At 45.0% G+C, this 23,793-nt stretch overlaps 1 protein-coding gene across 1 annotated transcript; it reads left to right on the plus strand.

Annotated features, from left to right (window-relative positions):
- Window positions 1-5,998: 5,998 nt before the first annotated feature.
- Window positions 5,999-23,793, plus strand: Rpn1 (ribophorin I). The gene is made up of 10 exons (XM_052174273.1): window positions 5,999-6,296; window positions 9,895-9,959; window positions 11,520-11,826; window positions 14,953-15,162; window positions 16,739-16,931; window positions 18,967-19,066; window positions 20,396-20,534; window positions 20,627-20,746; window positions 21,800-22,045; window positions 23,213-23,793. Exons 1-10 carry the CDS (start codon window positions 6,039-6,041, stop codon window positions 23,393-23,395), a joined length of 1,821 nt encoding a protein of 606 aa, XP_052030233.1. The 5' UTR covers window positions 5,999-6,038; the 3' UTR covers window positions 23,396-23,793.

Raw genomic sequence — 23,793 nt, forward strand, 5'->3', positions numbered from 1 at the left:
AGAAGAAGAAGAAGAAGAAGAAGAAGAAGAAGAAGAAGAAGAAGAAGAAGAAGAGACAAACAAAAAAGATTTGCCATATGGCTATCCACTTGACCTAGTACAACATACTGAAACAATACCTTTTTTGTTTGCAAGACAGTATGTGGCTGGGTTTCAGCACCTGTTCTTCTTGCCTGTACTGCCTATATCTCTTTAAGTGCTTTTGGTTATAGACAGGTGTGATTGCCACCACACCTGAAGACAGTACACTGAAAAAAAATATATATATAAAATATATATAGTATGTGTACAGATGTTTTACCTGTATGTATATCTATGTACCACATGCATGCCTGATACTCACAGAGGTCAGAAGAGGGTGTCAAATTCACTGGAACTGGAATCACTGTTTGTGGGACACCATGAGGGTCTTGGGACTTCTGCAAATACAGCCAGTGCTCTCAACCACCCAATCACCTCTCCAGCTTCAAGTTCCACTGTCTGTATTTCTATCTGCCTAATTTCTCTGTAAAAGTAACAATTTTTTCTTTTCTTCTTTTTCCTCCTCCCCTTCCTCTTCTTCCTCCTTCTCTTCCTCCTTCTCTTCCTCCTCCTCTTCTTCTTCCTCCTCCTCCTCTTTCACCACTTCTTCTTCCTCCTGCTTCTTCTTTTGAGACTGAGTATCTCTTTTTTCTTTTCTTTTCTTTTCTCTTCTCTTCTCTTCTCTTCTTTTGTTTTTGTTTTTGTTTTTGTTTTTGTTTTTGTTTTTTCGAGACAGGGTTTCTCTGTGTAGCCCTGACTGTCCTGGAACTCACTTTGTAGAGCAGGCTGGCCTGGAACTCAGAAATCCACCTGCCTCTGCCTCCCAAGTGCTGGGATTGAAAGTGTGTGCCACCACTACCCAGCTATTTATTTATTTATTTATTTTATGTATATGAGTACACTGTAGCTGTCTGCAAACACACCAGAAGAGGGTGTCAGATCCCATTACGGATGGTTGTGAGCCACCATGTGGTTGCTGGGATTTGAACTCAGGACTTTGGGAAGAGCAGTCAGTGCTCTTAACCACTGAGCCATCTCTCCAGCTGCCCTCCCCACTTTTTTCTTTATTTATAAATAAGGGTATATCTACATAGCCCTGTCTGTCCTCCAATTCACTCTGTAGACCAGCCTGGCATTGCACCCAGAAGATCCACCTGCCTCTGCCCACAAAATGCTAAAAATTAAACTTGTGCACCACCATACTCAGCTCCCAGTTTTATTTTTTCTTGAACAGTCTGAACAGCTAGGTTAATGGCCAACGGTTACTGGAGAGAGACTTTTTTTTAACATTGAGAATTATTAAATTTCCCAACTTTGTTCTGTGCACACGTGAAAACTTGCTTACCTTTAATAATCAGTTGCATAACAAGTGGAGGAAGCCTTGATGGATGTGTACAGAGTGGAGGCCTGGGTTGATGTGCACTGTTGACAAAGACCAAGGCTTCAGACAGACGGGACCGGCCAGACCGGCCTCTGTTCTGTGTGCAAGTACTGACAGAGTGCACAGAAGTACAGACTGCTGCTTCTGGCTTCCAGATGTTCTTTTTTCTTCTTCCCAGATGTTTACAGCTCGTGTGGAGACCTTACACTGAGAGTGCCTGCTCTCTTCCCTTGCTGTGAGTAATAAACTCAATCATCATCAAACCATTGCTGAACAAGGCACAAGTAGATTCTCCAGTTCACAGCTGCATCTCATCCTTTCTTCCAATGTGCATAGAACCAAAAGGTCAGCCAAAGGTCAGATCTTACAGTCCTCTGTGTATTTCCTGTGCTTCTGCCCGGTTCTAAATATCTGCAGGCTTTAGATGCCTGATTTTCCTTCATCTCCCCTTTAAGATACTTTCATCAGTTTATTACTTGCCCCAACATTATGTTATTACCACCTCAGGTCACTTTGAGGCTCAAAAGTCCCTACCATAGTTTCCCACAAATGCTCCTGGGGTAAAGCCCAAGACAAGGCTTCTCAGTGGGACTTCCAGTGGAACAGTTGGTGGGTTAAACAGAGACAGAGATTGAGCTTTAGAAGAACTAGCCAGGCGTGGTGGTGCACGCCTGTAATCCCAGCACTTGGGAGGCAGAGGCAGGTGGATTTCTGAGTTCGAGGCCAGTTCCAGGACAGCCAGGACCACACAGAGAAACCCTGTCTCGGAAAAACCAGAGAAGAAGAAGAAGAAGAAGAAGAAGAAGAAGAAGAAGAAGAGGAAGAGGAGGAGGAGGAGGAGGAGGAGGAGGAGGAGGAGGAGGAGGAGGAGGAGGAGGAACTGACACTTCACTCTCTTCCCTCCTGAGGATTCCAGGTTACTTTAAACCCCTTGTTCTGCAGCCAGGGGTTTAAAGAGAGAGAAATAGGAATAAGGAAACTCAGAATACACCCAAAGACAAGCAAGTTGGTACAAGCTTATGGTACCAACACTCTGAGGTGGGAGAGTTACTATGAATTCAAGATTAGTCTGGGCTGTACAGTGAGTTCTAGGCTAGCCTGGAATACAGAGGAAACCTTATTGTAAACATAGGCGCACATGCAACACAAGATAAAAGTGAGTAGATATATAAAAGTGTTGCAATTTGCTTTCTGTTGGAAAATGTTTATTTGGCTTATATGTCCACATCACAGCCCATCACTGAGGGAAGTCAGGGCAGGAGCTCAAGGCATGAGTCTGGAGGCAGGAACTGAAGCAGAGGAACTGAGGAGTGCAGCCCATTGGCTTGTTCTCTATAGCTTGCTCAGCCTGCTTTCTTTCTTTCTTTCTTTCTTTCTTTCTTTCTTTCTTTCTTTCTTTCTTTCTTTCTTTCTTTCTTTCTTTCTTTCTTTTTCCTTTTAAGACAGGGTTTCTCTGTATATCCTGGCTTCAGCCTGCTTTCTTATATAGCCCAGGACCACTTTCTCAGGGGTGGCCCTGCTCATAGTGAGCTGGGCTTTCCATTGTCAATCAATATGAAAATATTCTCTGGGGCCTAGCTTTCATACTATTGGAAGTTGCTATGCAAACTTCCAATGGAGGGATGTTATCAATAGCTCTATCAGCTGTGATGTCCAGGAACCCTAACAATGACCAGCATGTGTCACATCCAATGTGACTCTAGGGATGGGCTTGACTAGGGCAGCGAGGGTATGAAGAAAATATGAATGGTTGGACACACAGGACACACATGAACACACAGGAAAGCAGGTGGGGATTTCTGTTGAAGAAATGACAGCATCGTGGAAGTTCAGTGCATTTATTCTATAGAGTTGAACAAGGAGGTGGGGTTATTTCATACAGCTGAATTAGGAGGTGGGGCTATTATAAACAGATAATCAAGGAAGCAGAAGAACATGGTACATAGCTGGATCAAGGGGATAGGTTTAGCTGATTTTGGCCGAAACAGTCTCTGAAGGGGAGCAGTCTTCAGGCTAATGTATGGGGGGTGGGGGGAGAAGGCTATCACGGACATTTTCTGCACACAATGGTAACACTAACCATTTGCTTGAGGGAGGCTGTGGGGTCTTTAACATGACCATGTTGACTGTACGAATTCACTCGTGACTTTTAGGTGTCGTTCTTCAGGAGCTGTCTACCTTGTTTTTTGAGACAGGATCTCTTACTGGCCTGAAATTCTGCAAGTAGGCTGGAAAGCACACTCCAGGTAGTGAACAAATCCAGCTGTGTCTGCTTCCCCAGTGCTGGGACCGCAAGGCTGTGTCACTGTCCCTGGCTTTTTCTCATGAATTCTGGACATCAGACTCAGGTTTTTATGCTTGACTGTTAAAGCTTAATTTTATGCTTTAAATTATGCAAGAATTTTACTGACTGAGCTATCGCCCTAAGTTACCCTCTTAATATTCTCCATAATGACTTTGTTATTTTTAAATATTTATTTCTTTTATGTGTCTGGGTGTTTTCCCTGCATAATGTCCCTGCACCACATTCCTGAATTGTGAGTGGAGTTCAGAAGAGAGTGTTAGATCCACTGGAACGGACTTCCTGTTGTAGAAGCCATGCGGGTTCTCGGAATCGAACCTTGGTCCTCTACTAGAGCAGCCAAGAGAGGCCTTAACTGCTAGGCTATCTCTCCGGCTGCCTAACTTTGTAATTTTTAAGTTTGGAAGAGTTGAAAAAAATTGTCTCTGATTTTGAATTGTTATTTTAAATGGCTGCTATATTGCCTCTGCTACCCTCTGCAGAGGTTTGCCCTGGTGAATGTGATAATAGAGTGACCAGACTTCATATTGTTGTTGTAGTTGTTGTTGTTACATTAAGGCAAAATATTCTATGCTGGCCCTGGATTTGCTGTATTCTTTCCTGAGCCTCCCAAGTACTGGAGGATTACAGGCATGTACCTGTACAACCAGGTAGCATTAAAAATTATTTATTTTTAAATTTGTATTTACGTATGTGTGTGTGTGAGAGAGAAAGAGAGACAGAGAAACAGATAGAGACACAGATAAAGACAGAGACAGAGAGGAACAGAAAGAAGAACATCTGTGTATGGATGCTTGTGGAAGTCAGAAGAGGGCATCAAATGCTTGCCTGACAGGCAGTAGTGAGCTATCTGTTGTGAGCCTGGGAACTGGAAGAACTCAGGTCCTTTGTGAGAGCAGCAAGTTTTCCTAACCACTGAGCTATCTCTCCATACATATATGTGCAAATAGGAAGTAGTTTTGGCTTGTGGGCCATACAGTCTGTTTTGCAACTACACTACTGTTACTGTTGTAGTGTGAAAGCAATCATAAGCTACAGGCAAATGAACCTGGCTATGATCCAATAAAACTTTATAGACACAGACAGATTGTTGGCCTGCAGGTGCTAATTTCCTGACTTCTGCTCTGTAGGGAGGAACATGTCCTTCCCTCCAATATCTCTTCTCATTAGCTGGTGTTAATGTTTGAATATTTCCACCTCCTCTGAAAATTTACCTTTAAATTACATCCTTCAAGCAACAATACTGGGACGTGTACATTAGATCAGAATCGACAGAGGAAACACAGAAATGAAAGAGGAGATATATCCCTACCAAGGCCTTATTGTCCTTCAGTCAGAGCCAAAGAAGGGGGCAGCAGACTCCTTGAGAGTGGAGACTCTACACTGCCATCTTGCACGGGCTTGGAGATTTTATAGGGCTGAAAAGGGAATTTTAGGGGAAAAGTTTTATCCGTATATTTTTCATCATCATCATCATCATCATTATTATTATTATTTTAAAAATGGTTTCAAGGCCTAATAATGCCAGTTGGATGTTCTCATTGCTATGCCGGCTTTCTTGTCAGGCGTTATCAGTATACTGACTAGACTTTCTCCACTCGTGTGAGGTTCACTGTTTTAGGTCATTAAGTCTTCAGTGTGACTTTGGGAGATGATGGCACTAGAGGAATCATCTGCAAGATGCCTTTGTAAAAGGTCTTGCCGCAGAGAAACTGTTTCCTGCCTTTCTGTCTTATGATGATATGCAAGTCCTCCTTAGACGATGCAGTGTCGAAGTGCCATCTTGGTAGTAAAAGAGCAGCCCTCATCAGACAGCTAGTCCTGCCAGCGACTTCACCTTGGATTCCTGCTTGTGATAAATGTCAACAGGTACCTGATGTTAATATCATCAACCTTGGTTAGTTGTTTAAGGTTTCTGCCTTCACTCACATTAAAGATTGAACTAAATATTAGGGGAGAGACTTGAATCTCTGGAGATTTCCTCTTTGTCTTTAAACTTTTGCTCACTTAGTTTCGAGTCAATATAGAGAAGGCAATCTTCTTTAGACTGAGCTATAGTATACTGTTTCTGGGCGGAGCGTTTTTTTGCATAAGCATGAAGGAAACAGATAGGAGATAAGGAAGGACCATTACTACAGAAACCAGGGGTGAATCCGGCTAGAAAGAGCCCCAAGACTTTAAGATTTTCAATCAGGCACCCCACGGTCGTCCGGTTGCCCTGGAGACGGGGTCCTTTCTGACCGGGCCCAGCCATCTTGTGGTGCTGTTGACCAATCAGCGGTTGCGCCGTGGCGGGGGGGCGGGGTGCGTGTCGGTGGCGCTCAGCTCGCGGTCATGGAGGCGCCGGTCGCTTTGCTGCTGCTGCTATGTCTCGGGGCCTTGGCCCCGACACCCTGCAGCGCCTCCTCGGAGGCTCCGCCGCTGGTCAACGAGGAAGTAAAGCGTACGGTGGACCTGAGCAGCCACCTAGCCAAGGTGACGGCTGAGGTGGTCCTGGCGCACCCGGGCGGCGGCTCCACATCACGAGCCAGCTCTTTCGTTCTGGCCCTGGAGCCCGAACTGGAGTCGCGGCTTGCACACCTAGGCGTGCAGGTGAGCGGAGGGAGGAGCCGGCGAGCCTCACGCGGGATGCTTGAGGCGATCGGGGAATCTCTGGGTTGGTTAGGGAGGGACGGGGAAGTTGAGGGCATTAGGGATCCACTAGGCGTCTGGTTGTCTTTAAATCAGGTGTGGAGGGGACAGCGGGAGAGGTCGGGGTCCGCCGTCCCTGTGGTCCGCGTGTCCTCTCGGACACGTCAGCACAAGCTTCTGAGCGTCGGGCGCCGCCCACGTGGCAGCTCCGGAGCCCGAGGCGACCCCTTGGTCCCCTGGTGACCTCCTTCCACACCTCAGGAGGGTCTTGGCTGTGGCCGGGTGCGGTACTTCCGGTACCTAGCTTCTTTTTTGTCCCCTGGACGTGCTCGTCCGGTTGAGGACTATCAGTGCGTTAAGGCCAATTATTTCCTGAATGCAGTTGGCTAGTGTACTCTGTTCAGGCACACAGCAGGTTTCTGGTATCCGAGTTTGTCATTCTTTACACTCGGTTGATGTAACACTCCTCCGGAAGCTGCTGCTTAACGCTTTCTTAAAGTTCAGGCTTCTTGAAGTTAGTTTGAAGAGTCAGCCCCTTATGCTGTACAGAACGGTGAAGCCCAGTCTCTTTCTCTCCACCGCCTCTCATTGGAACGTCTCAGCATTTAGCCTTCTCTGTTTTTCAGTGAACACACTTTTACACCTTTCAAGGAAAGAAATCGTGGGCTTTGGGAATAGAGGGAATAGTCACACAGGTTACTTTTTATTACTGTTCTCATTAGCTATATTCATTAAGTGATTACCCAGTTTACTAGGAGACTAGTCATTACAGCATCACATTTCTAAGCACACCACATTCTTTTAACTGTGTGGATCTATAAAACTGGACTTATAATAAATAAGACATTGAAGTGACTCCTGTCCCCTTTACATTGACGCCTTCTTCATGCTGAAGCACGGCTTTCCTCAAATATTTCTGGAAAGACATTCATGACTTTGTTTAATTTGCAGTTCCACCTGTGAATGTTTTGGATGTTGAGTCCTGTTTTGTGAAAACTAGACATGATTTAATGTGGTCACAGTATAATCAGATCACAGCAGATACTTGCTACCTTGCTGTCCTGGTGGAAAATTCATACAAGTTGGGTTCCTCCACATAGCTCAGAGCATCCAAGTTCAACTCCACAGCCATCTGTAACTCCAGGGTGCACAGACCTGCATGCAAGCAAAACACCCATGTCCATTAAAAAGAAAAGATTAGGAAAAGAAAAGGCTGTGGGAGGTGTCTTAAGAACACTCTCCACCCTTACAGCAACCTTTTGCAGTATAGCTATTCTTTCATGGCTGTGGAAGTATCTGGCTTTGGAACTTATTAACCCCCCAAATCGTTCCATGCCCTTGGGTGTTCCTGCATTATTGCTACCTTGCTTTCTGGCCTTGATCTGAAATTAGGACTTGTGTTTCCACTCTGCAGTCATGTTACAGACTTATTCATAGTTGTGTTAATTCTGGAGGAAGACCAGTTTATCCTCCTTACCTAGGTGAGAAACAACTCGATGATAAGCATGAGAAAGAGCACACACACACACACACACACACACACATATTGCCTTGGAAACTTGGGTGAGGATGATTACAGGAACCTTTTAGGAACTAGTAGGACAATAGGATTATGTAGTTTGAACCATCTTTTTCTCTTTCACTTTTTTGAGACAGGGTATTGCTATGTAGCCCTTAGACTATTTTGGAATCCTCCTGGCTCAGCCTCCAGAATGCTGATAGCTAAAAATGACCTTGACTGCTGGTCATCTTGGTTCTCTGTTCTGTGTACTGGACTACACTTGGGTCTCAGCGTGCCTAGCTCTCTCTTACCTTTTATTCAGTAATGAGTACAAGTAAGATGCATTAACAGAGAGTTCTAAATGAGCCAGAGTGTACTAGAGTGCTGTCCTTGCAGTAGGAGGCTAGTTAAAGTAATGGTATTTTTAAAACATTTTTCTGTCTGATATCATTGAGGATGATTATATAACTAAATACTAAGATACTGAAATAGTAAAGATAATATTTTAAAAATTGCTCTTGGAGTTGGGATATAGTGATAATTGCCAGTATAAATTCAGCAGTTGGCAGGAGGATCAATAGTTTAAGCTAAAGGGAGTTTGAGGCTAGCTTGTGCTACTTGGGACCCTGTCTCAAGAGAAAACAATTTCCTGTGGGGTTGGGGTGTGGTGCAGTGGTAAAGCACATGCTAAGCTGCAGCAGGCTTTGAGTGCAGGTTTGAGAATAACACATAAAATTATTCTTTGTAGTGTTATGTTCTCTTTTGGGAATTATTGCTTCAGTCCTAGAAAATAGTTTTTTGTTTTCACTTTGGTGGGTATTAGGTTAAGCTAGCCAAGCAACAGTGGAGTGCATGTATGTTTTCCACAGACTGCCAACAGTGTCTGTCACTCCAGATAACCCCTCAGGAAGCCTCAGCGACCTTTTGGAGTTAACTTGCTTACATGGCTGGTGGCAGTGAAGGATAAGAGGACAGGAGTGTGTCATAGTGGCCACCAGGCCTCCCCTAAGGCCGTCGCCACCGTGCCCACTCTGGTTACATATAGGACTTCTGCTGTTATGTTTCGTGCTTACAGATATTTGAATATAAAGGGGAAAATATTCAGAAAGAAGGCTTTGGACCACTTAGGAAGTGAATGTGGAGATAAAGTCTTTATGTGTATTTGATTGTTCAGGAAAATATTTATAAGATGTTTACAGAACTTATTCTGTGCACCAGTAAATCTTTGATGGTGTTTCAGGTTAGATTTAATGTTTCAGAGAAAAAAAGAAGTTGGGATTGGGATGTGGTTCACTTATAAAGATATTTATCTGGCCTGGATAGGGCCCATGGATCCATCCCCAGCACCACACTGGGGTAGAAGCACTTACAGTACAAGCCTGTTGGTGATTGGAGTTTGCCTGGTGCAGTGGTCCACATCTGTAATATCAGTACACTGGTCCCTTCAGATGGAAAACAGAGACAAAGAAATCACGGGGATGTTTGCGGGACAGTAAGCTTGGGTACGTCATGGCAGGAACAGTGGGAGAGATCCTGTCTCAAAAATAAGGTGTAAGAGAGCGGCTCCGCACAGTTGTCCTCTTATCTCCAGGACATGTGCACACACATGCACACACATCCCACAAAAACAAAAATAAAAGTTTGAAAAGTTATGTTAGTGAAAGTATTGTAAGATAGTTGGTATATTAGTTTCTTTACTATTGCTGTGATAAAACGTCAAGACCAAAGCAACTTACGGAGAAGTTTACTAGACACTTGCAGTTTCAGACAGAGTCCATGATAGTGGAGCAGGGGTAGCAGGCGGCCGGTTGCTAGGGCACACCCTGACCCGCAGGCAGGAGGCAGAGAGCACACTGGGAAGGGCTCAAAACCCACCCATGTCCTAGCCGCACGCCTCCCAGAAGTCACACCCCCAAAGCCGTCTCAATTGGGGACCAAGTACTTAACCTATGGGGGGCATTTTTGTTCAAGTTGCTTAATAGTTGGCTAATAGTTGCCCTAAAATTTAGAACTGCAAACATAAAAAAGAATAAACTGCTATTTTTACTCCTGTTATAGATAAAGGGAGAAGATGAGGAAGACAACAACCTAGAAGTACGAGAAACCAAAATTAAAGGGAAAAGGTAAGCTACCCAAGGTGTTTCTGAGGTGAGTTAACCAGATATTTGGGATACGGTAGATTGAGATATCAGAACATCCCCTAGGTGTATAGCTTAGAGTTGGCTGCACCGGAGAGGGAGTCCTGTTGGCAGTGGTACCAGTGTATTGAATGGACTGGGCTGTCACAGAGCTGACAAGGAAAGGTGAGCACTGCTTACTCAGGAGCAGCAGTGAGAAGAGAAGCAGAGCTGATGCTTGAAGCTGAGAAGGGATGGCGCTGTCCTGGGAGAGACGGCGAGCTTGAAGTGTTGTCTCAGTTGTGAACATTCCGTAGCCATAGGAGATGGGATGCTGTGAGTTCTGTGTGAAATCGTTCCTACTCTAACCCTGAGAATAAACTCCAGGGGAATATTTTTAAAAGCCTTCAAATTTTTACTAATGACTTACTCAGTCTAACAAAGATACATTTCGTGGCTTAGAAAATTCACATTCATTAGTTTATGGGCTGTGCCCACTTGTTCACTTGCATGCATGCCACAGCTGGTGTCCAGAGGTTAGGAAGTTGTTCTTGCCTACCGTGTGAGCCTTGGGGATTGACCTTCGGTAGTCAGACTTGACAGCAAGACCTTTACCCACTGATACATATCTCTGCCCTAAGCATTTTTTTTTTTAGGAAAAGTTTTGTTTTTTGAGACAGGATCTCTTTTTAAAATTAATTAGTTGATTTTGTGTGGGGGTGGGTGCTTTGCTTGGATAGATGGTTGTGTACCTCTTGCATGTAGTGCCCTTGGAGGCCAGAAGAGGGCATCATATCTCCTTGGAACTGGAGTTGTAGTTGTGTGCTCCTTTGTGAGTGCTGGGAATCAAATCCGGCAGCCAGTACTCACACTGCTAAGCCATCTCTCTGGTCTCCCAGTTTCTTTCCTTTTTTAAAAAGATTTATTTATTCTTTGATGTTATGAGTCCACTGTCGCTGTCTTCAGACACATCAGAAGAGGGCATCAGATCCTGTTACAGATGGTTGTGAGCTACCATGTAGTTGCTGGGAATTGAACTCAGGACCTTTGGAAGAGCAGTCAGTGCTGTTAACCTGAGCTGTCTCTCCAGCCCTCCCAGGCCCTTGAGACAGTCCTAATGTAGCTCTGACTGACCTCATTCTCCCTCTGTCACTGAGGAAGACCCTGAATTCTTGCTCTTGAAGTCCTCGTCTTTCAAGTGCTGGGATTAGAGGTCTATCACTTGACTTTCTGGTAGTTTTTATGTTCTTGCTATTAAAACAAACCTGAGGCGAACACCTGGACACCTGTCTTTAAAGGCTTATGTTAATATATTAAAGGTGATAGCTTTTTGTCTTTATAGAATTTTCTGTGACTTTAAATATATGTTTTCAGTATCTTTAATCTTTTTTGTTTTTTTGAGACAAGGTCTATGTAGCCTTGGCTGGCCTAGCGCTTGCAATATAGCCCATACTGGCCAAGTACTTACAGAGATCTGCTTGTCTCTGCCTTTTGAGTACTAAGGTTAAAGATGTGTGCCACCATGCCTAGGCAGTGTTTCTAATTGTATTCTCTTTCTCCCCTCAGCGGCAGGTTTTTCACGGTCAAGCTCCCAGTTGCTCTTGATCCTGGGTCCAAAATCTCTGTCGTTGTGGAAACTGTCTACACTCACGTGCTTCATCCATATCCAACTCAGATAACGCAGTCAGAGAAACAGTTTGTGGTGTTTGAGGGCAACCATTATTTCTACTCTCCCTATCCAACAAAGACCCAGACCATGCGAGTGAAACTTGCCTCCCGAAATGTGGAAAGCTATACCAAGCTGGGGAACCCCTCACGATCTGAGGATGTCTTGGATTATGGGCCTTTTAAAGACATCCCTGCCTACAGTCAGGTAGGTTTCAGAGACCATCTCACCGCCATGCTTGGATGGGACATGCTAAGGAGCATTCTGAACCTGTCTTGAAGTGGCGCTTAGTCCCATTAACTTTTTTTTTTTTTTTTTGGATTTGTTTTTTTCGAGACAGGGTTTCTCTGTATGTAGTTGGGGATGACTCAAAATTCTGATCCTGCCTTTACCTTCCAAGTTCTGGTATTATAAATATGCACTAGTATGCTGGGCTCAGAAATAGTATATGTATATTTAAGGGTCTTTTCTTCTTCTTAGCCAGGTGGTGTTAGTCATGCCTTTAATGTCAGTATTTGGGAGACAGAGGCAGGTAAATCTCTGAGTTTGAGGCCTGGTCTACAGAGTAAGTTCCGGGACAGCCAAGCCAGGGCTACACAAAGAAATCCTGTCTCAAAAGATCAAAAACAAAACAAAACTTTTTTATTTCTATTTTTAGAGAGAAAGTGTGTGTGTGTGTGTGTGTGTGTTGTTGGAGCCAGGTGATTGTGAAGTGCCAAGAGTAGGAGGCTCTTTGACTGTTATCTTCTCTTTAGTACTAGAAATAAATTTTCCAACGTTAAAAAAAAAAAAATCTAAGTATGAACAAGCCCCACCCCCTTGTTCCTATACCTTGAAAACATGCTGGTCCTTCCTCTGTCCCTAGACAGGTGGAATTATAGCTGTGAGCTCCCATTCCTAGCTCAAACACAAACGTTTTAAGCTGGGAATGATGACAATTGCTTGTAAAAACCAACGCTCAGGAGGCAGATACCACGGCTATGTGTTCCCTGTTCCAAGAATAGAAGAAAAGCCACGAGCATTTTTAAGATATAAACAAATTCGTGTGTGAGCCTGTGTGACCAAGTGCGTATGAGATTGCTCACATGTTTGTGCATTTGGGGTTGAACCCAGGGTCTTAGGCATGCTGAGGATGGGTTCTCAGTGAGCTGCTCCTATGAGTCCAGCAGTATGACGCTAGCTCCCATGCTCACAGTACTGTACTGCATGGTGTTAAATAGGGCTCTGAATTGAATCTTAAAAGATGTGACTATAGAGTGAGAGAATAAGAAAGTTTATAATCCATGAAATACCTGTTTACCCATATCATGGGATTTGGAAAGAAGGGTATTTTTCTTTTAATTTTATAATACTGTTTTTCTGTAGTTATGTAGTATTCATAAAAGGGCATTGGACTGCTCAGTGACTAGAGAGACAGCAAGCCACTCTCCATTGAATGTCGGGCCATTGACCTATATATTCCCAACCCCAGAGAGATTTTTAAACATGTATTTAATTTTCTTTTTCTTTCTTTCTTTCTTTCTTTCTTTCTTTCTTTCTTTCTTTCTTTCTTTCTTTCTTTCTTTCTTTCTTTCTTTCTTTCTTTCTTTCTTTTTCTTTCTTTTCTTAATTAATTTTCTCTCCCTCCCTCCCTCCCTTCCTCCCTCCCTCCCTCCTTTCCTTCCTTCCTTTTCCCAGACAGGGTTTCTCTGTGTAGCCCTGGCTGTCCTGGAACTCACTGTATACCAAACTGTCCTGGAACTCGGAAATCTGCCTGCCTTTGCCTCCTAAGTCCCAAGTGCTGGGAATAAAGGTGTGCACTACCACTGCCTGGCCTTTAAACTTTTACTTAATGTGTACATGTGTGTGTGTGTATATGCTGTATGTTGGTGTGAGTGCACATTCCTGGAGACCAGAGGACAACTCTTTTTTTTTTTTTTAAAGATAGATTTCTTTCTTTCTTTCTTTATTTATTATATGTAAGTACACTGTAAGTACACTGTAGCTGTCTTCAGACACACCAGAAGAGGGCATCAGATCTCATTACAGCTGGTTGTGAGCCACCATGTGGTTGCTGGGAATTGAACTCAGGACCTCTGGAAAAGCAGTGAGTGCTCTTAACCACTGAACCATCTCTCCAGCCCTAGAGGGCAACTCTTGGGAGTCAGTTCTCTTCCACCATGAAAGACTAAATGCAGCAGCAAGTGCCCTTACTTACTGAGCCATTTTGCTATTCCTATTAGAGATTAAAGCAAAACAAAACTAACCCATGGGAGAGTTGGCAGAGAACTTGAGGAATTACTGAAAATATAGATGTGGATTCTGTTGAATGTTATTGGGAGACGATATACTTAAATTAAACAGACACTTGGAGGCAGGATTTCCACACAATGAAGACTTAGTATTGTTTCTTATGTTTATCGTCTAGAGCAAAGGCTGTGGAGACTGCTGTGGAGACTGCTGAACCTCCACCCAGTTTTATTTATTTTGTTTTTTAGGTTTTTTGAGACAGGGTTTCTCTGGGTGTCCTGAATTCCTTTTGTAGAATAGGCTGGCCTCAAATTCAGAGATCCGCCTGCCTCTGTCTCCAAGTGCTGGCATTAAAAGTGTGTGTGTGCCACCTGGGATGGAGAGATGGCTCTGTAGTTAAGAGCACCAGCTACTCTTCCAGAGGGTTTGGGTTCAGTTCCCAGCGCCCAGCTCGCAACTGTTTGTAATTCTAGTTCTAGAGGATCTGGCACCCTTACACAGCCATACATGCCGGCAAAACATACACGCACATAAAAATAAAAAGTGTGTCACCCACACCATTCATTCATTTATTCACTCATTTATCTTTTTGACACAGGGTCTCTGTTTCCTAGGCTGGCCCTGAACTCATGGTGATTCCCTTGCCTCAGGCATGTTGTGTATTGGGATTATAGGCAAAAATGACAACACAAAAAGGTTGGAGTGGTAGGTGCAGGCCTGTAATGGTGCAGACCAGTCAGTGTCAGGGAGGTGACAAGTTTGAGAGCAAAGAGGGGAAAAAAAGTGGTTAAGAGGAGGTGCTACTGCTGTTCCAGAGGACCTGAGTTCATTTCCCAGAACCCATTTCTGGTTGTTCACAACCTTTTATAATGCAACATCTAGGAGGTCCAGCTCTTTCTTCTGGCCTTTGAGGGGGTACCCACACATATGGCACACATGCAGATGCACACATACATAGAAATAAGTCCAAAAATGACACTCCTTGTGTTGATGTTTGGTGACCATTCTGTGATGGTTCATAGGTTGTCTCAAGTTGGTTTCTTTTAAACTAGTGTGGGTTTCTCTGTTGCCAAAGCTATGACTGCTTGTTTCCTTCCCATCTAGGATACTTTCAAAGTACATTATGAGAACAATAGCCCTTTCCTGACTATCACCAGTATGACCCGGGTCATCGAGGTGTCTCACTGGGGCAATATTGCCGTGGAAGAGAACGTGGACTTGAAGCACACGGGTGCGGTGCTGAAGGGACCTTTCTCCCGCTATGATTACCAGAGGCAGCCTGATAGTGGGATCTCCTCCATTCGTTCTTTTAAGGTATGAGTGGCCAACTTGTTCACTGTGGGAATTGTGACTTTTTCAGGGTGTCCTTTCTTTCGCTTTTTAGTTTTGCGGGATTAACAATGATGTTGGAATATCACTGTTACTCAGAAGGGTCTTTAAGGGGAAAAGTCCTTGTATTTATGTAAATAACCTCATATTTATATAAATAGTGCTTTTCTTTTCCCTCTCTGCAGCAGGGTTAGTCAGGAACTCCCTGTGTAGCTTAGACTGGCTTGAACTCAGGACACTCCTGCCTTGGCTCCTAAGTGTTAGAATTACAGACATGTGCCCTGTATCAGTGGTATCAACTTTTCCTAATACCACGTGCAACCTTGTAATACAGTTCCTCGTGCAGTGGTGACCCCTCCGAACCATAAAATTAATTTTACTACTATTAAAAATTGTAAAATCTATGTTTTTGAACGATCTTAGATAACCCTGTGAAAGGGTTGTTTGATCCCCAAGCGGGTTGTGACCCACAGGTTAAGAACCTCCTGACTTAGACTGTTTTTTGTTTGTTTGTTTGTTTGTGTTTTAGAAAATTTGAATAAAGAAAAAAATTCACAGTCTAAATTCTAAAATCATCACTTAAACATTTCCTTGTTTTAAAGATTTATTCTGTGTGTGTGCATGTCTTGTGTGAGTGTACATGACCTAGCTGAAGAGGCCAGAAAACTGTTGGATCCCTTGAAGCTGGAGTTAGGCATTTGGGAAGTGCCTGACATGAGTGCTAGGGTCCGAACTCTGGTCCTCACGATTGAGCAGCAAGTGCTCAGGTGTCTTTCCGCCCCTGATGCTTGCTTCTTAGGATCAGATGTGGTGAGCAGGCTGTTGCTAGGTTAGTGGGTGTCAGAGGTGGCCTCAAGCCCCTGCTGCTACTTCTCAAGGGCAGGCTCTTTTTTTTTTTTTTTAATGAAGCAGAGTTGAGGTTTATTAAAAGACTTTAAAACTTACATTTATTAACTTCCTGTTGTGTGCTTGTGTGTGATGTGTATCTAATACAAATTTTAAATATGAGGGCCAAGAGAATGAGAGAACCTTTCATATGGAAAGACACAACTGAGAAGTGAGGAATAATATTCTCTCAGAGTCATCTACATGATTAAAATGATTAATAGTTTGGATGTGCCTTTGTCTTATAAGTGAACTCTTACATATATTTTTGTATATATACATATTACTGAAATGTTCACTATGAACAAGCGTTTGTTAGTACACTTGGATGTGTAAGCATATTAGATGAAGAACTTTGTAACTCAACCACTAGTAATTTGATATATTTCCTTTTTATAACTTTACTATTAACAAGGGGATTTGCAAATATCTCATTTGCCGTTGAGAAGATTTATGTACTTAGCATCCCTAATTAAGAAATAGATGTGTGGGCTGGAGAGATGGCTCAGCCATTAAAGGCTCACAACCAAAAATATAAGAAATGGATGTGCTATCTAGACCTTCTGAAACCTTGGGGAACTAAGGATCTTGAAAGTTCACAGTCCGAGGTCTGGTGCAGGCTGTATTTCTGCAGACGTTCCTAGAGTTTCTGGAAGGTATTTTCCATCTCTTGCAGACCATCCTTCCTGCTGCTGCCCAGGATGTGTATTACCGGGATGAGATTGGTAATGTTTCCACCAGCCACCTCCTTATTTTGGATGACTCCGTGGAAATGGAAATCCGGCCTCGATTTCCTCTCTTTGGCGGGTGGAAGACACACTACATCGTTGGTTACAACCTCCCAAGCTATGAATACCTCTATAATCTGGGTGAGTGTTGCACACAGTAAGAACAGGAGTGCAGAGGGCTAACTCCGTCTTTAACATCACTGATGCTTGCCTGTATGTAAGGAGAGTATTCTCTTGTTATTCTTGGAAGGGTGAGATGGCGGTGCTTTTGTGAGTTGGAATAAATTACATCTGAATGCACTGCCTGTCCACGCTGTCTGCTGCTGAGCAGAGGTAGTTACTTTTTTTTTTTTTTTTTTTGAGACAGGGTTTCTCTGTGTAGTCCAGGCTGTCCTGGAACTCACTCTGTAGACCAGGCTGACCTCAAACTCAGAAATCCACCTGCCTCTGCCTCCCAAGTGCTGGGATTAGAAGTGTGTGCCACCACTGCTCGGCGAGATGGTATCTTTCTTATTGCGTAGCCTAAATGGACCTAGAACTTGAGATCCTCCTGCCTCAGCTTCTTACTCTTAGTGTTGGAATTACACTTCTCTGTTTTGCCTTCTCTGTTCTCCTTCTCCCTCTCCCTCTCTTTATCTCCCCTGCCCTCAATTATTTGCTGGACTTGGTGGCATACACTTTTAATTCCAGCACCTCAGGTGACAGGCAAGCTGATTTCTGTCAGTTTGAGGCCAGCCTGGTCTACAGAGAGTTCCAGGATAGCAAGTGCTGTTATGCAGAGAAATCCTGTCTCAAAAAACCATAATGAATGAATGAATGAATAAATACATTTTAATAAACATTACATTATTTATGTGTTTATTTTGTGTGTGCATGCGCTTCCCTGGCCTCTGGCTATAACTTAGTGGCTTAGAGGGCCTCCCTAGCATGTGTGAGGTCCTGGTTTCAGTTCCCAGTGCTGTTTGTGAATGATGTGGAAGAAACTGTCACGTGGCTATTGTACATTATACAGTTTTTATTCTTTTTCTGAAGGGCTGCTCTGGTAGCCTTGTGAACTTTTCAGGGGGCTAGACAACTAGGACACGGCGCGGGGTGGGGGGGTCTCTACAGGCTGTCTGTCTCCTGCTGAGCCAGGGACGTAGCATTGGGATTCACCTGCCCACCTGCTCGGCTCTCTGGAGGAGCTTGCCTGTTGTCGTTCTCCTCCCCTTGGTCCGTCAGTTGCCATGTGCCTCCCCTGCTTGCTCTCCATCACAGACACTGCTCACCTGCAGGTCTTGTGGCTGTTGATGTGTTGAGAGAACTTTTTCTCAGGGATGGAGAGGACCAGGCCATGCCTACTGCCCCCCCCCCCCAATAAGGTCCCAATGACAAAGCAGCGTTAGATTCTACCCTGGGGAACCAGTGTTTGCTAGGCTTATAGAATCTAGGTGAGGGGCTACTGGCAGGAGTGATGCTGGCTCTAAAGTAGCTACACTGGAAAGTCAGCATGGATGGTGGCTTCCCATCGCTATGAACAGAGAGCCCCTTTCCTCCAATTTTCCTCAATAAACTATTCTAGTTCTTCCTGGGAGGCCCTGAGGCTGCTCTGTACTTTAGGGCATACTGTTATACAAATGTTTGAGGGATGTGGATGCTCAAGTGAAGGTCCCATCACCCTCCTCCTCCTCCTCCTCTTAGGTAATATGTGAAGTCTACAAACCCAACTGTGATGGGTGATCTTTTGCAAATAAGTGCAGCTGAACTGAACTGAAGAGAACAAATGGTGCTGTGTTTTAATGGTCCTCGGATTTTGATGTTGCCGTTTAGTTGTTCTGCCTTCTGTGGAGATTGTAAAAGAGCCAAAAAACCTATACTGCCACCACTAGCTCTCACCCCACTGGCTCCTGCCCATGAACTCTTGACAACATCTCTCCTTTGTTTTTTTGTTTGTTTGTTTTTGTTTTTGTTTTTGTTTTAATTTGGTTTTTTCAAGACAGGGTTTCTCTGTATAGCCCTGGCTGTTCTAGAACTCACTCTGTAGACCAGGCTGGCCTCTAACTCAGAAATCCGCCTGCCTCTGCCTCCCAGAGTGCTGGGATTACAGGCATGCACAGAGAAGAAAGTTCATGTCTTATAATTCCCTGTCTGCCATCTTGTTTTTTGCTTATACCATTGCATTGTCGATGATTCTCAGGTGACCAGTATGCACTGAAGATGCGGTTTGTAGACCACGTGTTTGATGAGCAAGTGATAGACTCTCTGACAGTGAAGATCATCCTGCCTGAGGGAGCCAAGTAAGTCCGTGGCCTTCCCATGTGTGCAGTCTTTGATAGTGTCATCGGGGTGCCTCTCTAGGGGCCTGCGCTCCAGGGAAACCACATAGGAACTCATTAAACAGCTTGACTGAGAAACCTTTCGGTGGAGCATTTTGACAAAAACTAGGAAAGAAAAGTTAGAGGGCATGCGATTGATTTACTTAGGAAACTTTTCAGACACATAGCGGCTTCATATACCTGGAGAAGTCAGAGTTGTCTCTGTAAGACAGAGTAATGGTTTGAGTCCAATGCAGGGAAGACTGTGGAGATGAGCATGGAGGATCTCAAGTTGGAACCCAGGCTGGGCTACATAGTTCAGACCAATCTGGATGCAAGGACTTGTCTTTCTTTCTTTCTTTCTTTCTTTCTTTCTTTCTTTCTTTCTTTCTTTCTTTCTTTCTTTCTTTCTTTCTTTCTTTCTTTCTTTCTTTCTTTCTTTCTTTATAAATAGTATACTCTGTGCTGTGAATGAGTGGTTCAGCTGTGGCTCCATAGTTTTCTATCTCAGAGTCTTTAGTAACCAACAGGAGGGATCATTTTGGGTCAGTTTGAGCAGTTTGGGTAAGAGATGTCTGATAAAGTGAGAGTGTACCTTAAAGAGCTAGGTTTGGGAACAAAGGAACGACGGCAAAGACTGGAGCTGTGTATGTAGTTCAGTGGTAGAATGCCTCTTAGACTTTGTATGAGGCTCTGGGTTCAAGCCCCAGTACTGCTGGTGTGTGTGCTCAGAGGAGAACCACTGACTTGAGGATGGAGCCAGGGGCATCTGCGGGATCTACTTGGTCGGAGCAGACACAGGGCTCCTGTCCTTAGTGCGCGCTGCTTATACTTGTGGGTCACTTCATCTAGTTTCTGGTCTCTGATTCATACATCTACTCAGACGAGTAGGACGACTTGGGCTTTGACTGTTCTTGGGAGGCATTGTTCCTTCAAGCTAAACTACTCGGATATTTTTTTATGGGGACTTTAAGCCTGGCCAGAAAGTAATCTATGTGCCTTATTCCTGAAAGAGACTGATTTGTGTAAGGAAAGAGCATTCCAAAGAACTCCCAGGGCACTCTCCAGGTTCTGGGAGAATCCTTGGGTGGGCTGTACTGGGAAGCTGTACACTCTCCTCGTGAGCACTGGAGGGAGACTTCAGTCCAGGCTTGGGCTGATAGTGTCAGTGGCAGGAGGGAAGGACTGCCAGACGCCTGCAGTGGGCAGGTGAAGTGTGTGAAGTTAGCCTCGTGAAGCCCCTTAGTTCTGCATCCCACACCCTCAGCTGTTGGTGTGGTTCACTGAGGCTGTGACTGTGTTGTATTCCAGGAACATCCAGGTAGACAGTCCCTACGATATTAGCCGCGCCCCAGATGAGCTGCATTACACCTACCTAGACACATTCGGCCGCCCGGTGATTGTTGCTTACAAGAAGAATCTAGTCGAGCAGCACATTCAGGACATTGTGGTGAGTGGCTCTGCTGTTGTTGGGGTTGTTGGCAGTGGCTCTGGGTTGTGACTTGAGCTGGTCGTTTCTGACACCTTTCTCCTGGCTCACAGGTGCACTACACGTTCAACAAGGTGCTCATGCTGCAGGAGCCTCTGCTGGTCGTGGCCGCCTTCTACATTCTGTTCTTCACCGTCATCATCTATGTCCGTCTGGACTTTTCCATCACCAAGGTACTCTGCTCTCTTCCTCTGTGGCACACGTCCTAGTGCCCTTGTGATGTGTCACACACATCTCCACTGTAAGGTACACAGAGCCTGTGACTGTGGTCCCTACCTTACCTCTGAGAATGTGATCACCAGCACACCATGTTAAGTCCCTGCTTCCTGCCTTGTTTTGGTTGTAGAGGCACCCTGGACACTAGGCGAGGTCAGATCATTGAATGATTGGTGGTGGCTTCTGCTGTTTGCTCCTTGTTACTCTTCTGAACATGGAGCTGGGGTGCCCCTTGGTCATGTTAGCAGTACCTTCTGTCCCTTCCCCTGTGGGAGCTCCCCATGTAAAGATGACATCAGAGTTCAGACCCCACTGGCATGGGACGTTCCACCACCTTCTTTCCTTCGTGGAGTTCTGCTTGCTGACTGAAGGCCGACTTCCCTGGGGCTGTGGGGCACAGGAGTGTCTTTGGGCCATCTTTGTCTCTTTCCTTTCCTTCAGCTTCATGCTTTCTCACTATTAGCAATAGTACTGTTTGATAAAGGAGCCTGAAGCCCTGCTCTGGGCACCAGAGGCAGCCTATTCATGTAATGTTCTAAGGATTTATGATGTAAAAGTAACTGCCCACCAGACCTAAGCCAGCCTTTGAATTGTTGCACAGGCCTTGCCAGAGGACGAGTAGTGAGAGGATCTGTGCAAGGTGGGGCCCCTAAGGGATATTAATGGCAGGAAGATTCCACGATGTGTCCTGAAGTCCTTCAAAACCTTTGAAGGTGTGATGGATGGTGGTCTTCCACGACTAGAGCTGAGTGAGCTCTTGTGCCAGTTTCGTGCCTCAGTCTACCATTATCATCCTGATCATGTCCCTGTCCCTGGGGGACTGAAAAGTGATTCTCGCTTCACCGTGATGCCCCCTGCAGCCTCTGCTGTTGAGCCGAGTCCTCATTAAGTGTCAGAGGGTTTGACTCCTGGTTTGCTGAGGTGACTTCTGTTGGCTGGTGGCGATAGGCATCCTGTGGCAGGTAGGTCAGTGAGGTTGTTGACAGACGTGGTGTGTCTCTACGTTCCAGGATCCAGCTGCAGAAGCCAGGATGAAAGTGGCCTGTATCACAGAGCAGGTCTTAACCCTGGTCAACAAGAGGTTAGGCCTCTACCGTCACTTTGATGAGACCGTCAATAGATACAAGCAGTCCCGGGATATCTCTACCCTCAACAGTGGCAAGAAGAGCCTGGAGACAGAGCACAAAGCTGTGACCAGTGAGATTGCTGTGCTGCAGTCCAGGCTGAAGACGGAGGGCTCTGACCTGTGTGACAGGGTAAGTCTTAGTGTTGTGAGTCACTTTTCTGTGGCCCTCCACGCTGTATTCCAGGGAAAATTTCTGGTTGCAAGCAACATCTACCCTCACTCCTTGGGCTAAGCAAGGCCCCAGAGGCTCTCCCATGTGTAGAACCACAGACTCATCAAGTGCTACCAGTGCTCATGGTGGGACAGGAAACTTTGTGTGTCTGGCCTGGAGAAGTCCTGCAGCTCTGTGTCCACATGGCTGGCAGTGAGGGCAGTGCTTCTCCTTCCAGATGCCAGTCTTCAGCTCTAGGTAGCCGTGCTGTAACCCCAGCACTCTGGAAGTGAGTATATATGTGTAGGAGTGTGTATTTTCAGATGACATCCACCCAGGTCACATAATGAGATCAAGGTGAATCCTGGCCAAAGGGTAAGACCTTGTCTTAAAAAAACATCTACTCAGACATAAATCCCAGGCTTTAATCTAGACTCTCAATGTGGGCAGATTACCTAATTTCTCTGCTTCCTTTTCCTTATGGATAATGTGGGGTCAGTAGTCTTAGACAGTACCTGAGAGATGGATCACGTCAGTGTTTAGAGTTCTGGCAGTCATGTGCTATTCGAGCTAGTTATCAGTAAAGTGCTCCTCAGACTGTCAGGCTCCTGCTTATCCCCTCCACCCCCACTCTGAATCTCATACTTGCCCTTTAGTTCCTTCATAGTGCCCACTGTGGTTCAATTCTTCATGTGCTTAGAGGGCAGAGAGAACACTTCATCCTTTACCACTTTCTGGAGCCTGGCACACTTGGGACAGCAGAAGTGTCTGGTCATCACCCTCCGCATTGCATACTGGTCTTTGTCCTAACAGATGTCTGGCCTCAGTAGAGAGAAGGGACACTCCTGGAGCCTGCTGTGTTCCAGGCACGATGCTGCGGCTCCATGGTTTTATGGTTTTCAGCCTCAGTTGTCAGGGTGAGAGCAGCTTGCTTGTCATTGGAAAAGAATATGTGTGGTAAATGATGACACCTCTGTTCAGAGCCAGGGTTGTTCTCCCACTTGCCAGCCCTCTGCTATGGGCACTACTTTTTGCTGAGTTTTGACTCTTCCTGTGTCACTCAATCTGTAGGCCTGGGAGACAGTGGGGCTGTTGAGTGGGCGAGAGGACAGCTCCCAAACCCTGTCCTGTTCTTATCTCTGCCAGGTGAGCGAAATGCAGAAGCTGGACGCGCAGGTCAAGGAGCTGGTGCTGAAGTCGGCGGTAGAGGCAGAGAGGCTGGTGGCTGGCAAGCTCAAGAAGGACACGTACATCGAGAACGAGAAGCTCAGCTCAGGGAAACGCCAGGAGCTGGTCACCAAGATCGATCACATCCTGGACGCCCTGTAGCTCTTGTCTCCAGAGCAGGCCTAGGTTGCCAACACTTCCGGATAGTGATGGGGATAGGTAGAGACAGGAGGCTGTGATTAGCCTAAGGCCTCAAGATAAAAGCCAAGGCCCGTCCATGGCAGTGTAAGAAGCCCGTCCCTTGTTTCTGAATAGTTTCCTTTTTTTAAAAAAAATAAAAACCTAAACAAAAATCCTGTTTAAAAGACAAACTGGTTGTGTTTTGAGCAAAGGCATTTTCAGTAGTTGATTGGTGGTGTTTTGTTTTGATAGCGGGGAATTTTTCTGTCTTTAAGTCCTGTTTTATGGTCTCCTGATTCCTAATGTTTGGTTTTTTTGTGAGCGTATGCATGGTTTTTTAAAAGTGTGATCACCAAATGAAAATAAAGGAGGGACTGTGA

The sequence above is a fragment of the Apodemus sylvaticus genome, chromosome 2, assembly GCF_947179515.1.
Source record: "Apodemus sylvaticus chromosome 2, mApoSyl1.1, whole genome shotgun sequence".
Lineage (NCBI taxonomy): Eukaryota > Metazoa > Chordata > Mammalia > Rodentia > Muridae > Apodemus > Apodemus sylvaticus.